The sequence below is a fragment of the Saccopteryx leptura genome, chromosome 2 (genome assembly GCF_036850995.1).
Source record: "Saccopteryx leptura isolate mSacLep1 chromosome 2, mSacLep1_pri_phased_curated, whole genome shotgun sequence".
Lineage (NCBI taxonomy): Eukaryota > Metazoa > Chordata > Mammalia > Chiroptera > Emballonuridae > Saccopteryx > Saccopteryx leptura.
In genome coordinates this window covers 8,359,402-8,379,117 of record NC_089504.1, presented here as the reverse complement: position 1 = coordinate 8,379,117, position 19,716 = coordinate 8,359,402, and the positions used below count along the sequence as shown (strand labels likewise).

General features: G+C 56.2%; 1 protein-coding gene across 2 annotated transcripts in view; it reads right to left on the bottom strand.

Annotated features, from left to right (window-relative positions):
* NIBAN2 (niban apoptosis regulator 2) overlaps positions 1–19,716 on the bottom strand; it is a 52,810-nt gene that overhangs the window by 14,146 nt on the left and 18,948 nt on the right. For both annotated transcript variants that reach the window (XM_066367109.1, XM_066367108.1), the window contains exons 2-3: positions 7,753–7,883; positions 2,450–2,578 (exon numbers count right to left, since the gene is read on the bottom strand). In XM_066367109.1, coding sequence (XP_066223206.1) covers positions 2,450–2,578; positions 7,753–7,883 — 260 coding nt within the window. The remainder of the gene's footprint in view (positions 1–2,449; positions 2,579–7,752; positions 7,884–19,716) is intronic.

Below are 19,716 nucleotides of genomic sequence, written 5' to 3'. Positions count from 1 at the left end.
GCAGGGCTGCCGTGCTGCACCCTGCCACTAGGTGTCAGTACTCAACACATTTCTTGAGAGTGACTTAAACCTCTGGGCCCTGATTACTGGCCAAGGGTGGTGACAGATCATCAACAGCATCAGCGGCACAGAGAACCTGTTAGAAATGCAAACTACTGACCCTGCTCCAGGCCTGGATCGAACTGGGGCAGGATCAGCAACCTGTTTGGGGGTTTGTTTGTTTTTGTTTTTAAGAGAGACAGAGTCAGAGAGAGGGATAGATAGGGACAGACAGACAGGAACAGAGAGAGATGAGAAGCATCAATCATCAGTTTTTCGTTGTGACACCCTAGCTGTTCACTGATTGCTTTCTCATATGTGCCTTGACCGTGGGGCTACAGCAGACCAAGTAACCTCTTGCTCAAGCCAGCGACCTTGGGTCCAAGCTGGTGAGCTTTACTCAAACCAGATGAGCCCACACTCAAGCTTGGAGACCTCAGGGTCTCGAAACTGGGTCCTCAGCATCCCAGTCCGACGCCCTATCCACTGCGCCACCGCCCAGTCAGGCTTAGGGGGTTTGTTTTGTTTTTTAATTTTTACTCATTGATTTTAGTGGGAGAGGAAGGGGGAGAGACAGGAATATCAATCTGTTCCTCTATGTGCCCTGACCAGGAGTCAACGGGCCACCTCTGTGCTTCGTGACAATGCTCTTTAACCAACTGACCTATCCAGCCAGGGCCCAGCAACCTGCTTTATTAACAAGCCTTCTAGGCCATTTGGATGGAATTCTATCAATTTGGGAACCACTGCCGTGAGGCAACAGGCCCATCCTGACTCTAATGCCCATTTGCCCTCAAACAGAGGGCTCCAGCCGTCCCTCTGGCTGGAGAAAGTGGGTCTTCCTCACAGGGGCCCGAGGCAAAGATAAGGACACTCAGCAGGACACCACCACCCAGGGACAAGCCGCTGAGGAGCAAGGATGGGAGGGGTCGGAGGAGCCCAGCCCAGCAGCAGGAAGCCCAGGCAGCACGGAGGCCCTGGACGTGGAGACTGGGGAGGACTGGAGAGAGATTCGGACGAATGGGGTAGGGGCTGGCGGGTTGGTTACGGCAGTGGTCCCCAACCTTTTTTGGGCCACGGACCGGTTTAATGTCAGAAAATATTTTCACGGACCGGCCTTTAGGGTGGGATGGATAAATGCACAAAATAAAATTATGCAACCGGCGTAAAAACTGTGGTATTTTTAAATATAATTGTCGAACTTATGAGACAAGCATCAAGAGTGAGTCTTAGCGTGCGGAAGACCCGGGTTCGATTCCCGGCCAGGGCACACAGGAGAAGCACCCATTTGCTTCTCCACCCCTCCGCCGCACTTTCCTCTCTGTCTCTCTCTTCCCCTCCCGCAGCCAAGGCTCCATTGGAGCAAAGATGGCCCGGGCGCTGGGGATGGCTCTGTGGCCTCTGCCCCAGGCGCTAGAGTGGCTCTGGTCGCAATATGGCGACGCCCAGGATGGGCAGAGCATCGCCCCCTGGTGGGCAGAGCGTTGCCCCATGGTGGGCGTGCCGGGTGGATCCGGTCGGGCGCATGCGGGAGTCTGTCTGACTGTCTCTCCCCGTTTCCAGCTTCAGAAAAATGAAAAATGAAAAAAAAAAAAAAAAAGAGTGAGTCTTAGGCCTGACCAGGCGGTGGCGCAGTGGATAGATCATCGGACTGGGATGCGGAAGACCCAGGTTCAAGACCCCGAGGTCACCAGCTTCAGCGCGGGCTCATCTGGTTTGAGCAAAAAGCTCACCAGCGTGAACCCAAGGTGGCTGGCTCCAGCAAGGGGTTACTCGGTCTGCTGAAGGCCTGCAGTCAAGGCACGTTTGAGAAGGCAATCAATGAACTAAGGTGTTGCAACACGCAATGAAAAACTAATGATTGATGCTTCTCATCTCTCTCCGTTCCTGTCTGTCTGTCCCTGTCTATCCCTCTCTCTGACTCACTCTGTCTCTGTAAAAAATAAAAAGATATAAAAAAGAGTAAGTCTTAGACGGATGTAGAGGGAATCTGGTCATTTTTTAAAAATAAAACATCATTCAGACTTAAATATAAATAAAATGGAAATAATGTAAGTTATTTATTCTTTCTCTGCGGACGGGTACCAAATGGCCCACGGACCCATACCAGTCCGTGACCTGGGGGTTGGGGACCACTGGGTTACGGGATACATGGACAGATAACATTTAGAAAAGGCACCCTGAGCAAGCGCTATGGGCTGGCAGAAAGGGGCAGGGAAGGTGCTGAGGCCCTGGTGACAGGAGAGTGGTGGAGGTCTGGGGTCTCAGAGTTGAGGGCGGGGCTTGCCACGCTAACTACTGTGAAGGAGGACAGCCGGGGGCGGGAGGAGCACGGAGAAGGGGAAGAAGACCTGGCTGGGGCCAGAGGAGGAGCTGGGGGTAGCAAAGCTGGATGGGGTGGCAGCCTCACCACTTTGTTCTCGTAGAGGATCAGCCCATAGTTGTGCGGCACGAGGCTGAAGCGGTTCCTCCACTTCTTGTTGTCCTCCTGGTACTGGAAGAGGTTCCCGGAGAAGATGATGCGCTCGTCCAGCGGCACCTGTGCGAGGGAAGAGGACGGGGTCCTCTGAGCAGGGGACAGCCCAGCCTGCAGGGCCTGCGTCTCACCCACAGAGGCCTCCCAGGCAGGACTGCGTCTCACCCACTTGGCAAATGAGGAAAGTGAGGCTCAGGGCAGTGAAGGGGTCCAGGATGCCAGGATTTGAACCCAAACCACGCACCATGATTCAGAACCCGGACAGGACGGCACTCGGTCCTGGCCCTAGCAGCACGACTACCTCAGGAGGGATCTAGGACTTCCTCCGTCACTCTGGCAGAGGGGACATGCCCATGGGCCAGGCCGGTGAAGGCCCCAGTACCAGGGCAAGACTTCCCAGCTCTGGGTCTCAGTTTCTTCTCAGGGCAACAAGCACTTGACCAAGGCGGCTGCAGGGAGCCTCCCCTGCTCTGAGAGCTTCGTGAATCTGGGGGTGGGGGGATGCAGGGGACCTCAGTCTAGAGAGTTTGAAGTTTGATTGGCATCCTGGCAGACCAGTAACCAATGTGAGCAGCAGAAACGCCCAGACCTTCCTGCAAAGTCACTCTGCCTCTGACTCAGTGTGACTTTGAGACAAGACAGTAAGAAGTTAAAAAAATTCCCTAGCAAGTGGAATGGGGAAACTGAGGCAAATAGCTGAACACTCGGCCGAGTAATTTACAGCCAGATACAGAATGTCACCTCCCGAGAGATAACATCTAGGCCTCGGTTGTATTTTAGCTCCTGGCCCAGGTGGGTAGGACCAGCTACAATGACTAATGACCCTGAAAGGGCACATCTAGAAAAGCTTGTGACTATTCTATTGAAATCCTCCCCTAAACTCCTAGTCTTTAAAAACCCTCAAAACAAAGGATCCAGCTCTGTTCTCCATCTCGGGTGTGTGCCCTCACCTTTCTCTCCCCCCCTTCTTCCCCCACAGGCGTGCATCTCCCCAATTCTAAGGGACCCTATGAGACTTGCAACCAGGGAAGCAGTGGACAGCAACAGCTTGTCTCAGACTGACCCCCTGAACCTGTCTCCAAGGCCCCCTTTTCTCTGGCTTCCCAGTGAGGCGAGGCCACCCCTCTCTAAGCTCTCTCCTGTTGCTTTTTCTAGTCTAGACTCTTTCTTATTTCACTGTCCCCAGCTTTAATAAACTTACTCTCAAAATCACCTGGACTTGTGAAATGTTTCCTGCACAAACTCAGGAACCACACCCTATGGGCTGGCCCTAGATAGACATGAAGGGCCAGGTCCCGTGCGGTAACAGCTTCAGGCCTGTCACATCACCTCTTTGAGCCTCAGCTTCCTCTTCTGTAAAATGGGACAGTGACAGCCCTGACTTTGTTGAGAAGTCTGTGAGGTGCCGTGTGCAAAGGTCGCGCTAGCAGCAATAATAAATGTGGAACCCCCGAGACCACTACCGGGATCACTCAGTCTGGGTCTGTCTCCCAGCTCCACGACTGATTGATCTGGGGTGGGGGGAATCCTGAGAGAGTGCTTCCAGGGCAGATCAGCATCAGAAAGCTTCAGGGAAGGAGACACACGCAGGCATGCTCTGGGAGGGGAGGAGCTCGGGAAGCCTAGCGTTCCTCGCTTTCCGGGCAGCTTCCCTACCTGTTCTACAATAATACGGTGCCTTTTGCAAAAGAAACCTGTAGCATACGTCACCACGGGAGGAAGTGCTGTTTTAACGGTGCCTAGCCTTTCCTAGCTTCCTTGCTGTGCTGCTGGGCAGCCACGGGCTGCTGTCAGGTGTGAGGGGTCCCTCCCCAGCCGACCCCCCAGCCTGTCTCTTCACACGCAGCCCCCTCTTCCCAGCAACCTCCCCGCTACTCTTCAAGGGGAAATACCAAAACACTCTTGGAAAATGAGGGCCCATTGTACTTAAACAATAGGACCCTGCAGACTGCTTCCTACCCAAGGATAAAAATATTTACAGGAAAAGAAAATGACTCCCCCTACCATCCCACCACCCCGCCACACACCCACACACAGTGGGCTCTGCCCCTGTCACAAGGCTGCTGTTCAGTAGTCTATATTTAGACCAGGGCCTGCTCTCAGTCCCCAGGTCTTCTAGAGAGCAGAACGCTCTTCCGACACCCCACAGAGACCCTCGCTGGCCCCAGGCCTCTGCGTAGGGCAGGGGCCCTGACTCCAGGGTAGTGGGAGGCTGTGGTGAAGGGCGGGCCTCCCCAGGCCCCATCAGACTCAACAACCCCTCCTCCGGCCCCGAGTCCACCCCCAGGTCCCGGGCAGCCCGTAATGGGTGGTTTGGACTTTATTTTTAAGACTTTCAAATGGCAGAGTCATGTTTCCATTGGAAGGTCTGTAGGAAATGAAACAGAACCAACAGCCCAGGCAAAATATTTTGGACTCTGCGAAGCTCACCCATATGCGGTGGGCATCTTTGGCGGGTGGTGAACGGTTAGCACACAGACCCCTGAAGCCAACAGCCCAGGTCCCAGTCCTGGCTCTACTGCCCACACCAGGGGAGCCTGGGCAAGCGACTGGGCCTCTCCACATCCACAGCTGCGACGTGGACAGAATCAAAATTCCTCAGACAGCGGGGTTGCGCCAGCTGGACAGACCGTGCCTGCTTACAACACCTGCTATTTTTATTATTTCTGGTTCTATTATTACCACTACTATTTCTATTGTATCACTTTTAGTATTGTTTCTTATAAAAAACAGTTGATGGTATAATGACGATGATGACAATATTATTTCTATTCTTATGATATTACTATCACGACTTCATATCATGATGGCCAGTTTCCTGAGTGGCAAAATAGGACCAGAAATTCCTGTTTTATGGGGATTGTGGATGATTTCATTGTATTCTTCCAGCTTACATGTTAATTCTGTTTTCCTACAATGAACATGCACACTTGTGAACGCTAAACACATGTCTCGTGCAGAGTAAAAGCTTAGTGCTATCAGCCAGCCCCCAGTCCAATCTCGGGTTATTGGGACCTGGATCCCTGTGACACTTCTTTCCAAATAGGGGACAATTCCAGCTCTGACTACTCGAAGCAGCTCACCCGCCTCCTTTCATTATCACACAGGAGTGCACCTGTCAGACACCCAGGCACCTCCCTGTGCCTCTGCCCTCTGTTGCCAAGATGTCAGAAGTTGCCATGACACCAGGAGATCAGTCTTTTCTGGGTCCAAAATCAAAGGGACATGTGATGCTCTGAGAGGCCCTGACACACAGCCCTGGCCTACCCTCTACCCCCAGCAGGCTGGGGGTCAAGGCAGAAAGGGCCCTTAGCTTGGAATCTAGAACCAGGCTGGAGTTCTGCCTACAGCGTTCTGGGCAAGCCATTCACAAGCTCAGCTCTGGGCCCGTGCGTGTTCCATTGCCTCGGTCTGATATTCTTTCTCCCATCAGGTCCTCTCAGCGGCGATGGCCCTTCTCCTAGGAAACCCTCAGGTCTGCCCAGTGAGGCCAGGCCCCTCACTGTCTGAGTTCACCCTGTCATCTCCTTCTTAGCACCCACTTGATTATGTTGACAGCTGTTTACTGTCTGCCTCCCAGAGTGTCTGCAGGGCTAGCAAAGGCAGCATGGCCCCAGCACCGGGCCTGCCAGGCAGTGTGTCCCCGACCAGGAGCCTGCCCATCTCTCTCTCACGGTAGTCCTGGGTCTCATCAGCAGCTCTCCCACCCCACTGAGCTAATACCTCCAGCTGTTCCTCCCACTGAGAAGACACCAAAGGATAATAAAACCTCAAAGCCAGGGCAGCCCTGGCCGGTTGGTTCAGCGGTAGAGCGTCGGCCTAGCGTGCGGAGGACCCGGGTTCGATTCCCGGCCAGGGCACATAGGAGAAGCGCCCATTTGCTTCTCCACCCCTCTGCCGCGACTTCCTCTCTGTCTCTCTCTTCCCTTCCCACAGCCAAGGCTCCATTGGAGCAAAGATGGCCCGGGCGCTGGGGATGGCTCCTTGGCCTCTGCCTCAGGCGCTAGAGTGGCTCTGGTCGCAACATGGCGACGCCCAGGATGGGCAGAGCATCGCCCCCTGGTGGGCAGAGCATCGCCCCCTGGTGGGCGTGCCGGGTGGATCCCGGTCGGGCGCATGCGGGAGTCTGTCTGACTGTCTCTCCCTGTTTCCAGCTTCAGAAAAACGCAAAAAAAAAAAAAAAAAGAAGCCAGGGCAGGTGACGCCAGCTCCTGCCCCTGTGGTCTCAGGGGGAACAGGCACATTTCCAGTCACTTGGTTGGGGTAGGCTGGGGAACGGAACGAAATGAAAGAAAAAATCCCTGTCAGGCCTTCTTAGCCATTCCTCTCTGCTCTGCCACTTCCCCTCCCCCACACCCACACCCACAGGCCCCCCACGCCATCCACAGAGCTGCTGACTCCTCTCTCTGAATGCCATTTCACAGACGGAGAAACTGAGGCTCAATAAGGTGAAGCTGCATGTCTGAGGTCACCCACCAGGTCAGGGCTCACACCTTGTCAGTAATCCCATCCACCCCCAACCACACACCGTTTATCCTCTCACTGAATCCTCACCACAGCCCTGTGCAGGAGGTACCCATTTGTCAGATGAGAAAACTGAGCCTTGAGTGTTAAATCAACGGAGAGAATCTGACCCCAGTCCCCCCGAGTTCTTTCCACCAGACCACAAGCTTCCAGCCGCCGTCCCTCTTTTATGACTTTGGCCCCATCACCTCGAAGGGAGCTTCTAGTCCCTCACTGGACAAACACAACCCTACTACTAACAACGGGACAATGACAAGGCCAGTGATGACGACAGTGTCAGCCAGCACTAACCAAACACCTTCCCTGCTCCAAACACCTGGCTGACTTAACTCTTTAATCCTTACAACCATCGTGTGCAGAAGATGGGCTGGTCCCATTTTGCAGAGGAGTAAACTGAGGCTCCAGGAGGTGAGATCATTTGCTCACAGGCAAACAGCCAGTAAGAGAAGGATTTAACTTGCCAGTCCTGTCAAGATAACTCCAGAGCCCCAGCTCTGGAGGGGGGGGGGGCACTCATCCACAGTTATGAAGGGGCTAGACAACACTGCCAGGTCATCTGTCTAATCAGAAGCTGGGTGAGGCCCATAGAGACCATCATAACACCAATGGGAAACTGAGGCCCTGAGAAGAAAGTCACTTGCTCGAGAGCACAGGGTGAGTGGGTGTCAGAGCTCGGCCAGAATCTGCCCTGTGCCCGACTCAGCGCCTCTCACCTTCCTCCAGAGCAGCTGCGCCTGCGGCAGCCCGGTGCCCTCGATCTCGTGGCGCATGCTGTTGAAGAGGGCGACGCCATACTGGTCCTCGTAAAAATGAAGGAATTCCGTCAGGATCTTTCCGGTTTTCTCTGGAAGGGAAGGACACACAGAAACGTGAGGTCGTCATGGTTATCTACATGCCCCGGGGAGGGGCGTCCACAACGCCCCAAATTCCTGCTTATATAATTGTTTGCCTTTGTCGGCATTGCTTTTCTGGGCAGAATTGTGTATTTCCTGCACAGGCCTGGGCGAACCTCCGGATAGGGAAATGGGCAATGACCCCAGACAGACAGGTTACAAGGAACCAAGAGACAAGTGAGAAGACACTCGGCCTCAGCTGCCCCCAAATGCAAACAGAGGTGGAATTCCATTTTCCCCAGCAGACCAGGGTGTGGAGGAACAGGCACCTTACCCTGGGCTGGGGGGCTGGAAATGGGGCGGCCTTTTTGGAGGGTGGCTGGGGGCTGGGGGCACTATTATGAGGATGTAAGTAAGAAGACAAAAGGGGTGTCTACAGGTATATGTGAATCAACAAAGGGAAGATGTCCACGCGCTGTCACATAAAGCAGAGCAAGCTCCAGAATCACGTGCTGAACATCTTCTCATTTAAGGTTATCCCCGTGTGTGCATATAAATTATGTGTGCCTGGAGAGTCATGGGAAGAGGTCAGCAGGCCACGCCCCAGACTGCAGAGCGGGGCCTCCGGGTGTGGAAAGGAGGAGGGCAGAGTCCATTCCGTCTTCTGCTTCATTCACGTTTATTGCATTTGAGTTATTTTACAGGCAGGATTCTTTTCACAATAAAAAATAAATATTCTAAAATTGACTCATCTACCAAGTTAAACTTTTAGCTTGCACTGGCTGTTTGCCCTCCCTTCTGCTAAAGCCGTTTCTGAACAGCGCAGGTGAACCCCGTGGCCCCCAGGGCAGGCCCAGCACACGCTGGGTGAAGAAACTGAGGTCTAGAGAGGGCTGTGGCCCGTGACAAGGGGCCTCCCCCTCAGGAGAGTCTGTCTGATGCTGAGTCCCGACCGGATGAGCGTGCCGGCCCACTGCACAACAGCCTTTCTGGGCCTCAGTTTCCCCCTGCTTGCTGAGAGGACTGGGCTCAATAATGGACAGGCCCTGCTGTCTTTGACAGTCTTGGGTTCCAGGTTTCAAAGACCTGGTCCTGTCTCAAAGGAGAAGGGGCTGACGTGATGCTGTCCCTCCCATGGCTGGTCGGGCACCAGGCACCTGACGAGGACAGCATTTCATGTAATCCTCTCAATAGGTCTGCAAAGCAGGGCTCGGTCACCCCACTTTACAGAGGAGGAAACTGAGAGGAGGTTAAGTCTTTGGCACAAGGTCACACAGCGAGCAAGCAGTAGAGTGGGGATCTAGTCCCGGAGCGCAGCCTGGAGGTAGTGGCCGGGGAAGAAGGCTAAAAGCATGTGCCACATCCCCCACCTGGGGTCTCAAGCAAGCCACTCCCTCCACTCCCCCTGGGGGCAGTTCAGCCCATGGAACCCCATCCACAGGCATGGCCCTGTCTGTGCTCCCCTTTCCTGGAATGAGGTCATGTCTGTCCAGATTCTATTTTGGGGGAGAAGATGAGAAGAACAAATGAGGAATTTGCTTTAAATGCCTATTTTTTAAAAACCATAAACAACCAGAACTCTCTCAAAGACCATGGGAATTATTTTGAAAAATGATGAGGCAAAATTGGCGGCGGGGGAGATGGGAGTAATGAATTGGGGCCAAATAGAGAAAAAAGCATCCTAGATAACAATAATGTTGATACATCCTGTAATCATCATAATGGTTACCATTGATTGTTAACCCAAGCCAGTGGGTGGGCAAGTTTTACATGCACGATTCCAAAGAATTCCTAGGGAAAGCCTTAGGGAGTCAAGGCTATTGTTTTCCCATTTTAGGGATGAGGAGGCTCCCGTCCCAGAACAGGAGAGCTTGGTTCTCCGCGGTCAGCCCACACAAGCTTGGTCTGGGCTTTTGTCCCAAGCAGCCTGACTCCCAGTGGACACTCTCCCAGTATGCAGGATGGGTAGGCTTGGGCCCTCTGATCTTGAGGGTCCTTCAGCCATGGCTCTGGAGGCATGACCCGGCCCTGGAGCACCCAGCCTCAGACGAAGCAATATTTCTAGAAGGGCTAGAATCTGCCCTGACCCTCGGGGAGACCCAGTCCAGGAGGAAGCCGAACCAGGGTCTCAGCTGCTGGGTCAGCGAAGGCCAGACATCACAGCCAGGCGCGGTTTATAAGGCTGGACCAGGGAAGAAGACGGGAAGGGCAAGGTCAGCCAGGTGAAGGCCCAGGCACCACTCCACGGAGGGACGGAGACACGGAGGCCCACGGTGGGCGGGGCTGTGGGTTGAAGAGGAAGCCAGCAGAGGCCGAGGAAGTGACAACCAAAAGGAGGGGACCCAGACAGAGCCAGAAGGCAAAGATAAGGCCGACAGGCCTGAAACCTCTGGGCTGAGAGGGGTCAGGACAGGCTGGGGGGGGGCGAGGATAAAATTCTTTGTTAGCCCCTCATGTTAATCAAGTGAGATCGTGGGACCAGGGTCCAGGAATGGAGAATAAGAGGACTAGGAGAGACGTCACCAAGCAGAGAGTGGATGGTGGAGAGGGGAGAGGGTACCGGCAGAAACTGGAGGTGGGGGGGGGCTCTCTCAGTGGAGCCAGAAAAGAGGAGGCAGGCCTATGTGCCCCGCTCCCACAAACAGACTGCAGCAGCCACAACCCCATCCCAGCCAACAGCACTTACAGGCATGCCTTGCTATCCGAACTCCGGAACTGTACAAATCTGATCTGTTCTCGATAAACCCTTTGTTCCTAAAATTGCAGAACCAAACAGACGGAAGAGTGTGGGATCTCTCACCGCTCAGCCTTGGTCTCCCAACTAGGGAGCCAAACAGATTGGGATGCCCGCCTCCGTCTAAGGAAGGACTGCAAACCCCAAGTGGGTGAGCGTGGTGTCCTGTTGGTCATCATTGGATCCCTTAGCTCACCCGTGACCTGGCAGAGGCAGGTACTGAGGAAGGGAGGCGTCCGTTCTCCAAACGGTTCCGGTGCCTGCTCTGCACCAGGCCCCACAGGATGGGGAAAGGCTAGGGGAAGGTTGGGGCAATGGCACTCCCCAAGGGGTTAAGGACTAAGAGGTGGCATCGCCAGGGAGCTGGGCACTTGCCTAAGTTTGGCAGCAAAGGAAGCGCTGGAAAGGGAAGACCGTGGGGGTAAGGGCCCAGGTGGCTTGTTGGCAGAAGTAACCCCAAGCACATTCTTGAGAAATGTCCTAACAGCTTGGGAGGAACTGCCACGTGCCTGGTCCAAAGGAAGTGTCACGGAGAAGGCAGAGGAGAGGCAGGAGGGGGCGGGGTCCAGCCCCCTCCAAGGACAAAGAGTTGGCAGGGAGAATCCCTGAGCAGCGTCCCCTTGTCTGGCCAGATGCTACTGGAGGGGGAGGACCCCGGCAGCCCCTCCCTACAAATCTGCTCAGCACCCCACTTTCCCTTCCTGCGTCCCTGCAGGCGTTCCCTCCCTGGAGCGGCCACAGGGATTTTACACTTGAATTCCCACTTTAGTGTCCCCGTCTGAGTGTCCATGGGTGGTCCCCGAGGCCTCTGACGCTCCTCTCTCTTCCACACCTGCCCACACCAGCTTTTCCCTCTTCTTCCCACAGCCTCTGGGGATGCCACTCACCAAGGATTTGAGATCTCCAAGATCAAGGCTCACAACCATAAAGGGGGCTCAGCCAGAGAGGGTGAGGGTCTCACCTGAGGTCGCATAGCCAGACTGAGGCTCGCAGGGTTCAAGCCGCAGCCTGCTCACTCCTCCCTGGCCCTGGCTCTGACTACTGTTCGCAGGGCTCCACAGGGCATCCCCCTGGCCCAGAGGGCAGAAAGGAAGCAGGCTGTGGCCCCATCTGCAGGAACAAGGCCAACCCCGGGGATCCTCGGCCCAGGAACTGGGCGACCCAGGCTAGTTGTAAGGATCTGGTTGCTGCTGGGAGCTACAGAGATGCTAGGGCAGAGCCCTCCAAGGGTGTGTGCTGGCCTCACCTGCCTTCCACACCTTCTCATCCAGCCTCCCTCCCTTCTCCCGTAGACTCAGCCCCAGGTGCTGCTGGAGGAGAAAGCAGGGGGGCTGAGAGAGCCGCCTTCCAGCCTCACCTGCCTTCCACACCTTCTCATCCAGCCTCCCTCCCTTCTCCCGTAGACTCAGCCCCAGGTGCTGCTGGAGGAGAAAGCAGGGGGGCTGAGAGGGCCGCCTTCCAGCCCCACCTGCCTTCCACACCTTCTCATCCAGCCTCCCTCCCTTCTCCCGCAGACTCAGCCCCAGGTGCTGCTGGAGGGGAAAGCAGGGGGGCTGAGAGAGCCGCCTTCCAGCCTCACCTGCCTTCCACACCTTCTCATCCAGCCTCCCTCCCTTCTCCCGCAGACTCAGCCCCAGGTGCTGCTGGAGGGGAAAGCAGGGGGGCTGAGAGGGCCACCTTCCAGCCCCAGGCTCCCAGCCTGCTGGGAGGAGCACAGGGTGGGCGTCGGAATCGCAGTTCTGCCAGACCCCAGCCCTGCCGCTGCCCAGCTCTCTCTCGGAGCCTCAAGCTCCCCATCTGTAAAATGGGCATAACGGAATCCATTCACAGTGCTCCGCAGGTCGAGGACAGCCCACGAAGTGTTCACAGTTCAGACCTCCATAGATATTGCTATTAATCAGAACAGTGCCCAGCCTACAACAAGCATGTAAGAGACGAATGTTTTCATTAGCAGGTATAACTTCTGTAGTTTGAAAAAAAAATCTAATAAAGACTTAAAAAAAAAAGAACCAAGAAAATAATCAGAAAATAATAAGAATGATAATGGGGGGTAAGTCCTCAACAAAGATCAGACAGAGGAAAGCCCCGGAGGAGGAAGGACAGCACAGGCAAAGGTGGGGGGATGGGGCAGGCAGGCCAGGTGTGTGCAAGGGACACCCTGGCATCCAGGTTCCCAGCCTGGGGGACCTTGGCAGGGTCCCCTGGCATGATCTTCTGCCTCTTCTAGTGCCCAGAGCCAATCGCTACCCCCTTTTGTGTGCCCCTGCCAGCACCTCCCACAGGATTAGGAGGGCCCCACACACACACTCAGATTCTTCAAATGGCCCCAGAAGAGATTACGGCAAATAAAGCCCTCCATTTTACAGGTGTGTGAACCAAGGCTCAGAAAGCTTTGTGGCTCACGAAAGGTCACTTGCCTCTGTCAGTCAGCACAAACCTCACGTGCAGTTCCGTAGGCTGTCACAGGAAGAGACCCCCGGAGGAGTCCTGAGTCTCTCATCAGCCCAACAAGAGGGCAGCCCGTGAATTCTGGGAGCGGCCCTGAGGGCCAGGCCACCACTGCGCTCTGGGACCGCAGGGAGCCGCTGCCCACCCGGGGCCTCCATCTCCACATCATGTCTGCAGTATGAGGGTAGTGGGCTCCAGCTGGCTTCACAAAGGCCACCTCCCAGATTGTGGGGGCCTGAGGGCCAGGCCACCACTGCGCTCTGGGACCGCAGGGAGCCACTGCCCACCCGGGGCCTCCATCTCCACATCCTGTCTGCAGTATGAGGGTAGTGGGCTCCAGCTGGCTTCACAGAGGCCACCTCCCAGATTGTGGGGGCCTGAGGGCCAGGCCACCACTGCGCTCTGGGACCGCAGGGAGCCACTGCCCACCCGGGGCCTCCATCTCCACATCATGTCTGCAGTATGAGGGTAGTGGGCTCCAGCTGGCTTCACAGAGGCCACCTCCCAGATTGTGGGGGCCTGAGGGCCAGGCCACCACTGCGCTCTGGGACCGCAGGGAGCCGCTGCCCACCCGGGGCCTCCATCTCCACATCATGTCTGCAGTATGAGGGTAGTGGGCTCCAGCTGGCTTCACAGAGGCCACCTCCCAGATTGTGGGGGCCTGAGGGCCAGGCCACCACTGCGCTCTGGGACCGCAGGGAGCCGCTGCCCACCCGGGGCCTCCATCTCCACATCATGTCTGCAGTATGAGGGTAGTGGGCTCCAGCTGGCTTCACAGAGGCCACCTCCCAGATTGTGGGGGCCTGAGGGCCAGGCCACCACTGCACTCTGGGACCGCAGGGAGCCGCTGCCCACCCGGGGCCTCCATCTCCACATCATGTCTGCAGTATGAGGGTAGTGGGCTTCAGCTGGCTTCACAGAGGCCACCTCCCAGATTGTGGGGGCCAGGGCAAAACACACACACACACAATTTGTTTTGGAGTCAAGCCTTTCAGTGAGCTGGTTGAGTAAGGGATCTTGTATCTTAAATCTCTAGATTTTAGGATGGCTCTGCCCCCAGATGCCTAGAACCCTGCCTCCAAAGCCTGTGACTCGGGTTGACTCAGAGGGGCCTTCTCACCAGCCAGTCCTCCTAACTCTGCCCCCAGACCACCCAGAGGTTACCAGGTGTGTTATCCTCCGAGAACATATGCATGTTCAACAGCAAATGTGAACAGCTACTGTTATGCCCGCTTTACAGATAAAGAAACTGAGGCTCAGGGAGACCTGCTGACTTACTGAAGGACACAGCCTGGAAGGGAAAGAGGTGGTTTCAAACCTGTGCTCACGCCTAGGCCCCCTCCCCCTCCGGCCTCTCATGCCACAGCACATGGAACTCCCACAGCCCCACCTTACGCTTTCTTGCTGGGTCTTTGCCTGGCCCCAAGAGGCTGGTAAAGCTGACCGTACTGTCCCCATTTTACAGATGAGGAAACTGAGGTTCAGAGAGGCAGAGTGACTTTCCCAAGGTCACACTATTGACTATACTGTCAGAGCCAGCACTGAAGTCTAGGGCAGGGATCCCCAAACTTTTTACACAGGGGGCCAGTTCACTGTCCCTCAGACCATTGGAGGGCCAGACTATAAAAAAAACTATAAACAAATCCCTATGCACACTGCACAGATCTTATTTTAAAGTAAAAAAAAAGGGGGGGGGGGACAAATACAATATTTAAAATAAAGAACAAGTAAATTTAAATCAACAAACTGACCAGTATTTCAATGGGAACTATGCTCCTCTCATTGACCACCAATGAAAGAGATGCCCCTTCCGGAAGTGCGGCGGGGCCGGATAAATGGCCTCAGGGGGCCGCATGTGGCCCGCGGGCCGTAGTTTGGGGACCCCTGGTCTAGGGTCTCCATTACCCCATCTGGTCAGAGCTAGCAGGGAACCTTCACACCTACTGATCCTTACTTGTTCATCTTCTCTGGGCCTCAAACTGTTCTAATTATAGACTGGGTGGGTGGGTCCCTGTCAGCTCAGCTGATCTAAAATCTCAATGACAATCTAATCAGTGTTGTGCTGGCCCCAGGAGCTGACCAGGATGCTGGCCTCAGCACCTCCTCTGAGCTGCTGGTGAGTCAACTCTGAGTGAGAGCTGACCACAATCCCCCCCGCCCGACCTAGCTGGACAGAAGGGGGGGGGGACTCAGCACCATCTCCTCTGGTCACACAAGCTCTGGTTCAAGTCCTAGCTCTGTCACCTACTGGCCGTGTGGCTGTGGCACAGCAGCATATGTCTGACAGGCTATAGGAAGATCTACGAGCTGAGGAGAGGAGAGCACTTTGTCCTGACAACATGGAGAAGGCACGTTCACGATTGGGAGCTCCCCTGCAGTGCCTCTTGTCCAAGGTCCTTCTAACCTAGGGAAAAGCCCTTGAAGCAGAGGCCGAACAACCACCATCCCCCTGTCCCCCTCGTCCCTGGGACTGGCACCAACAGCAACCAAAACAGCCGGAAGGACATTAATCTCTGATTTTCCAGACTGACAACGGTGAGGATCACACTACTTCCTGCACGCAGATAGCAGAGGCTGGGCAAGAACTGGGGCGGCCCGAGGGTGGCCTGACGCTCCCTGGAGACCCTATGATGGAAGATGGGGTACTAAGCACATGGTTTGCATAGGGAAACTGAGGCTCAGGGAGGAGAAAATACTTGCTGAGCTGAGAATGGGAGAAAGGAGGGCAAGGTCCTCGGAGAATGGACCTGGGACAGTAAGACCCTGAGTCTAGAACGACAGCGAAGGCACTTGGTTTCTCGTGGCCCTCCCGGAGCCCGGCACATGCCACACCTGAGCTAAACCTCTTATGCAAATCATCCCCCCAAACCGTCCAGTCAACCCCAGGGCAGGTGGTGTCATATTGGAGGAACATTCCAGACAAGGAGACTGTGACCGAGAACTGACACCCTCCCCGACACCCAGCTGGGTAGTGGCCGAGGCAGGATCTGAGTGAGCCCAGGCTCAGGACCCCCTCCACGCCGACCGTGGGGTGCCAGGATGAAGGGGAAGATCTCCAGCTGAGACCACATCAGCCTTGTGCTAACCCTGGGGACTTCAGCCCTACACTGGCCTGAGCTGAGGGCACTGAGCCAGACCTGCTGCTGGCTCATCCGGTCCCTCCAGTGGGCTCCAGAGACACACCTCGCCACCAGGCCCGGCCCGGCCCGGTTTCAGGGCTGAGAGATTGCTGACTGAAACCAGGCAGGCAGTCCCCTGTCGGGCGGGGCAGGCCCAGAACCTGCCTGCCTAGTTCCTAGGGCACCAGAGAGCAGGGCCAGGGTGGAAATGGGAGGGGAGGGGTGGAAGGGTGGGGGGCAGCCAGGACACCATGCCCACCCACTGCAGAGCAGCTCACCCCAGAGCTAAAGGAACAGCAGAGACAGAGTGGGGCAGGACTCCCTTTCCCTATGGCGCAGAATTGTTCAAAGTATCACCCTGGGAGAACAGCGAAAGCCTGAAGTCTTCAGAGGTGCTGACACTGTCCTGGGGTCACACGGCAGGTCCCCGCAGAGCATGGTCCACTTGCCTGGCCCCTGGTGCCTAGCCAAGGGCCCTTCTACTTGACCGCCTCTGTTAAAGACTATTAACACACAGTAGCAGCAGCTGTTTGTTCCGCACCTCTGTACCCAGGACGGTGTTACATGTTTATAGGCATTTTTCACGCATTGTCCCCACAGAGTAGGACACTGAGACTCAGAGGGTAAGTGATTTCTCTAGGGAAAGACAGCTTGTAAATGACATACACCCAGAACAGTCTTGCTGGGAGCCAGCGTTTGGCAAATCCATCTCACCCCCATCTTCCAGACAGCCAGCCTCTGGGGGCAGGGGCTCCATGCAGCACTGGCCCAGTGGGTGGCTGCTGTCAGAAAGGCTGACAGGGCTCCTGCTCGGGACCGGTAATCAGGGGAAAAGCCCGGTGGAGGGGGGTAATGACAGGCTCCATCAGCCAGCAAGGGAAGGGGAAGGGCAGCCCACCTGTGAGAAGAGCCTGCACCAGCAGCCAGAACTCTGCGGAGCTAATGCCCCCCGCTCCGGCCAGTCCTTGTCCAGAAGGGGAACAGCACTGAGGGAGGGCGAGGGACTGAGCCAAGGTCACCTCATGAGTGTGCCCTGAAGAAGGGGTGTGCTCAGAGCACCAGCAGGACAATGGCAAGTCCCTGGGACCTCACTTCTGGGCCCAAGAGGAATCTCCTCTCCTTCCGTGTCTTGCTCCCTGACACAAGGCCAGTGTGAAGTGGGCTTCGTAGTTCAGGACCAGTACAGCTCAGTCCGTACTAAACCGACCGCCACTGCCCCCCCCCCCAGGCAGGCCACTCCTATGTGACGCCTGCCACAGCCACCAAATTTCTACCCCCTTTCCCTCTGATCCTCCCCCTTGAACCAACCTCCCCAGCTCAAAAGCCTTCTATGGCTCCCACTGCCCCTGGGCTCCCCAGAATGCCCCAGGACACTGACTGCCTTTCCGTGCATGGGGTCCTGCACAGGCTCCTTCCTCAGCCCACCACCCAGGAATTCTCCAGGCTGATGGCTGCCCCCCTGCCCCCACAAACCCCCTGCTCATCCACAATGGGTCAAGGCATGCTCCCTGCCTGACTCCCCCCGGCAGTACCCACCACATCTGGGACAAGGCCTGGCACATAGTAGGAATGGGAGGAAAGCCCACAGCGAGGCCAGAGGCAGCGATCTGGAGCCAGCGCCACCCCCGCAGGGGAGACACTGCCCCCATTGAGCAATAAGACTCCCCACACCCACCCCAGAGACTTCTCACCAGAAAGGGAGGCTTACGCCCAACCCGAGGGCTGTGGCTGGGTCCCAGGAATGAGAGAATGTGCACAATGCTGTTCCTTTTCCTCCTGAGGTTTCCCTCCCTGCAGGCCTCAGGTGCCCTGAAGGGACCCTCTGCTGGGTCACCCCTGCCCCGGGGCCAGTTATTAACAAAAAAAACCTCTCCCCTTAAATACAGCAACCAAAGGCCCTATATGAAGACAGCCGTTGACCGTGCGCCAGCTCCGTTACAGGGACGTTATGTGGGAGATCACAGGGCCAGGAGGACAGAGGTCTCGTCATTATCCCAGTGGGCGGAGGAGGAAACGAAAGCAAGGGGCAGATCAGGAGCCCACCCAATGCCACACAGCTGGAAAGGCACAGGCAGGCTGATGACACCCCGCACTCGCCACATGGGCCAGCAGTCTGCAGAGCGCTTACCAGATTTTGACACTGGCAACAGCCCCACGAGGTGGGTACAGGTGTCACTTCCATGAGAGGCTGTGAGGCCCAGTGACTTGTCCAAGGCCAGCCAGCTGTCCAGTGAAAAAGAACACTCCAAACCGGGGCTTGAACCCAGCCCAATACGGCAGCCCACAAACACGGTTACCCTGAATTGGACCCTAGACCCACTAGGACCTCAGTCTCACTTCCCTTCCCACGTCCCACCCAGCCCATTTCCTACCTGACTCAGGTACTTCTCATCTCCACGCACTCACCTGGGCTGCTCTCTCTATCTGGAATTCCCTTCCCCCTCATTCCCACAGTTCTAAATCTTCGCCAGATTGTAAAGGCCCTGCCCAAACATCTTCTCTTCCATCACAATGTTTTGCAGTCTCCATTTGCATATGATTATAATAATAACTGGGGCATGAGCTAATGCATGTAACACTTAGCCCGATGCCAGGCACAGAGGCAGCTCCCTGTTCTAACAATTAGAATCAACATTCTTTCATTTAACCCCCAGCCAGATGTGCTGTTAAACCCTTTGTGTAGATGAGGATTCTGGGGCTCGAAGAGGTGAAGTGACATCACACAGGTAAGAGCAAAATTGGGACGTGAAGCCAAGCCCACCTCTGTCCACTGCTCTACCCTGGGCCTGGGTCTGCACGGTCCTCGGAGAGAACTCACGAGTACTCGCTGACGCTGCGGAGACATTCCCCACTCGACCAACGGGCAGCTCCCGGCATCGGATAACAGGGCGCTGGACTCTGAGATCGAGCCCAAGCTCTCCACTGGACAGATGGGGAAACTGAGGCTGGGCGGATGGGGAACGAGCAGCCAAGCTCCCAGCGCCCCATCAGTGCCCAGCCCCTCATGAGAGCAGCGTGGAGAGAAAGGAGTCAGTGGGAATTTGGTGCCCGGAGAGGAAAACCGGCTCCGGTCCTGGGGTCTCTGTCCTGAAATGCTCTGCCGGAGCCCACCCCCTTCTGGCTGGGCCCAAACATCACCTCTTCCTCCCCAGGCTCGAATGTCACCTCCTCAGGATCCCCCCCCCCCAAGTCCTGTCCCCACAGCCTCTGCTACCGCAGTCCCCACTTCTCCTTGGCACCCTTCGCTACAAGGGCTGTGTCACCGTGAAAGGCCCCGATGACGGGGCTCCCCGCAGACAGTGACCTCATTCTGCCGCCTCCAGGCACCCAGCTCCCACCTGGCCCAGGTGGGTGCCCGAGAAACACGTGCTCAGGGAGCAACGCCTGGTGGAAGCTCGTCCAGTTTCGGGTGCCACAGTGGCCGCGTGGGAGGCCGCATGGGCCTGGGAGGGAGGCTCTGAGGGCAGAGGTCGGCAGGGCCCCCCATCACGGAGGCCAGGCTGGGCGAGGCGGCAGCCGAGAGGGGCGGCCTGGCCGAGAGGG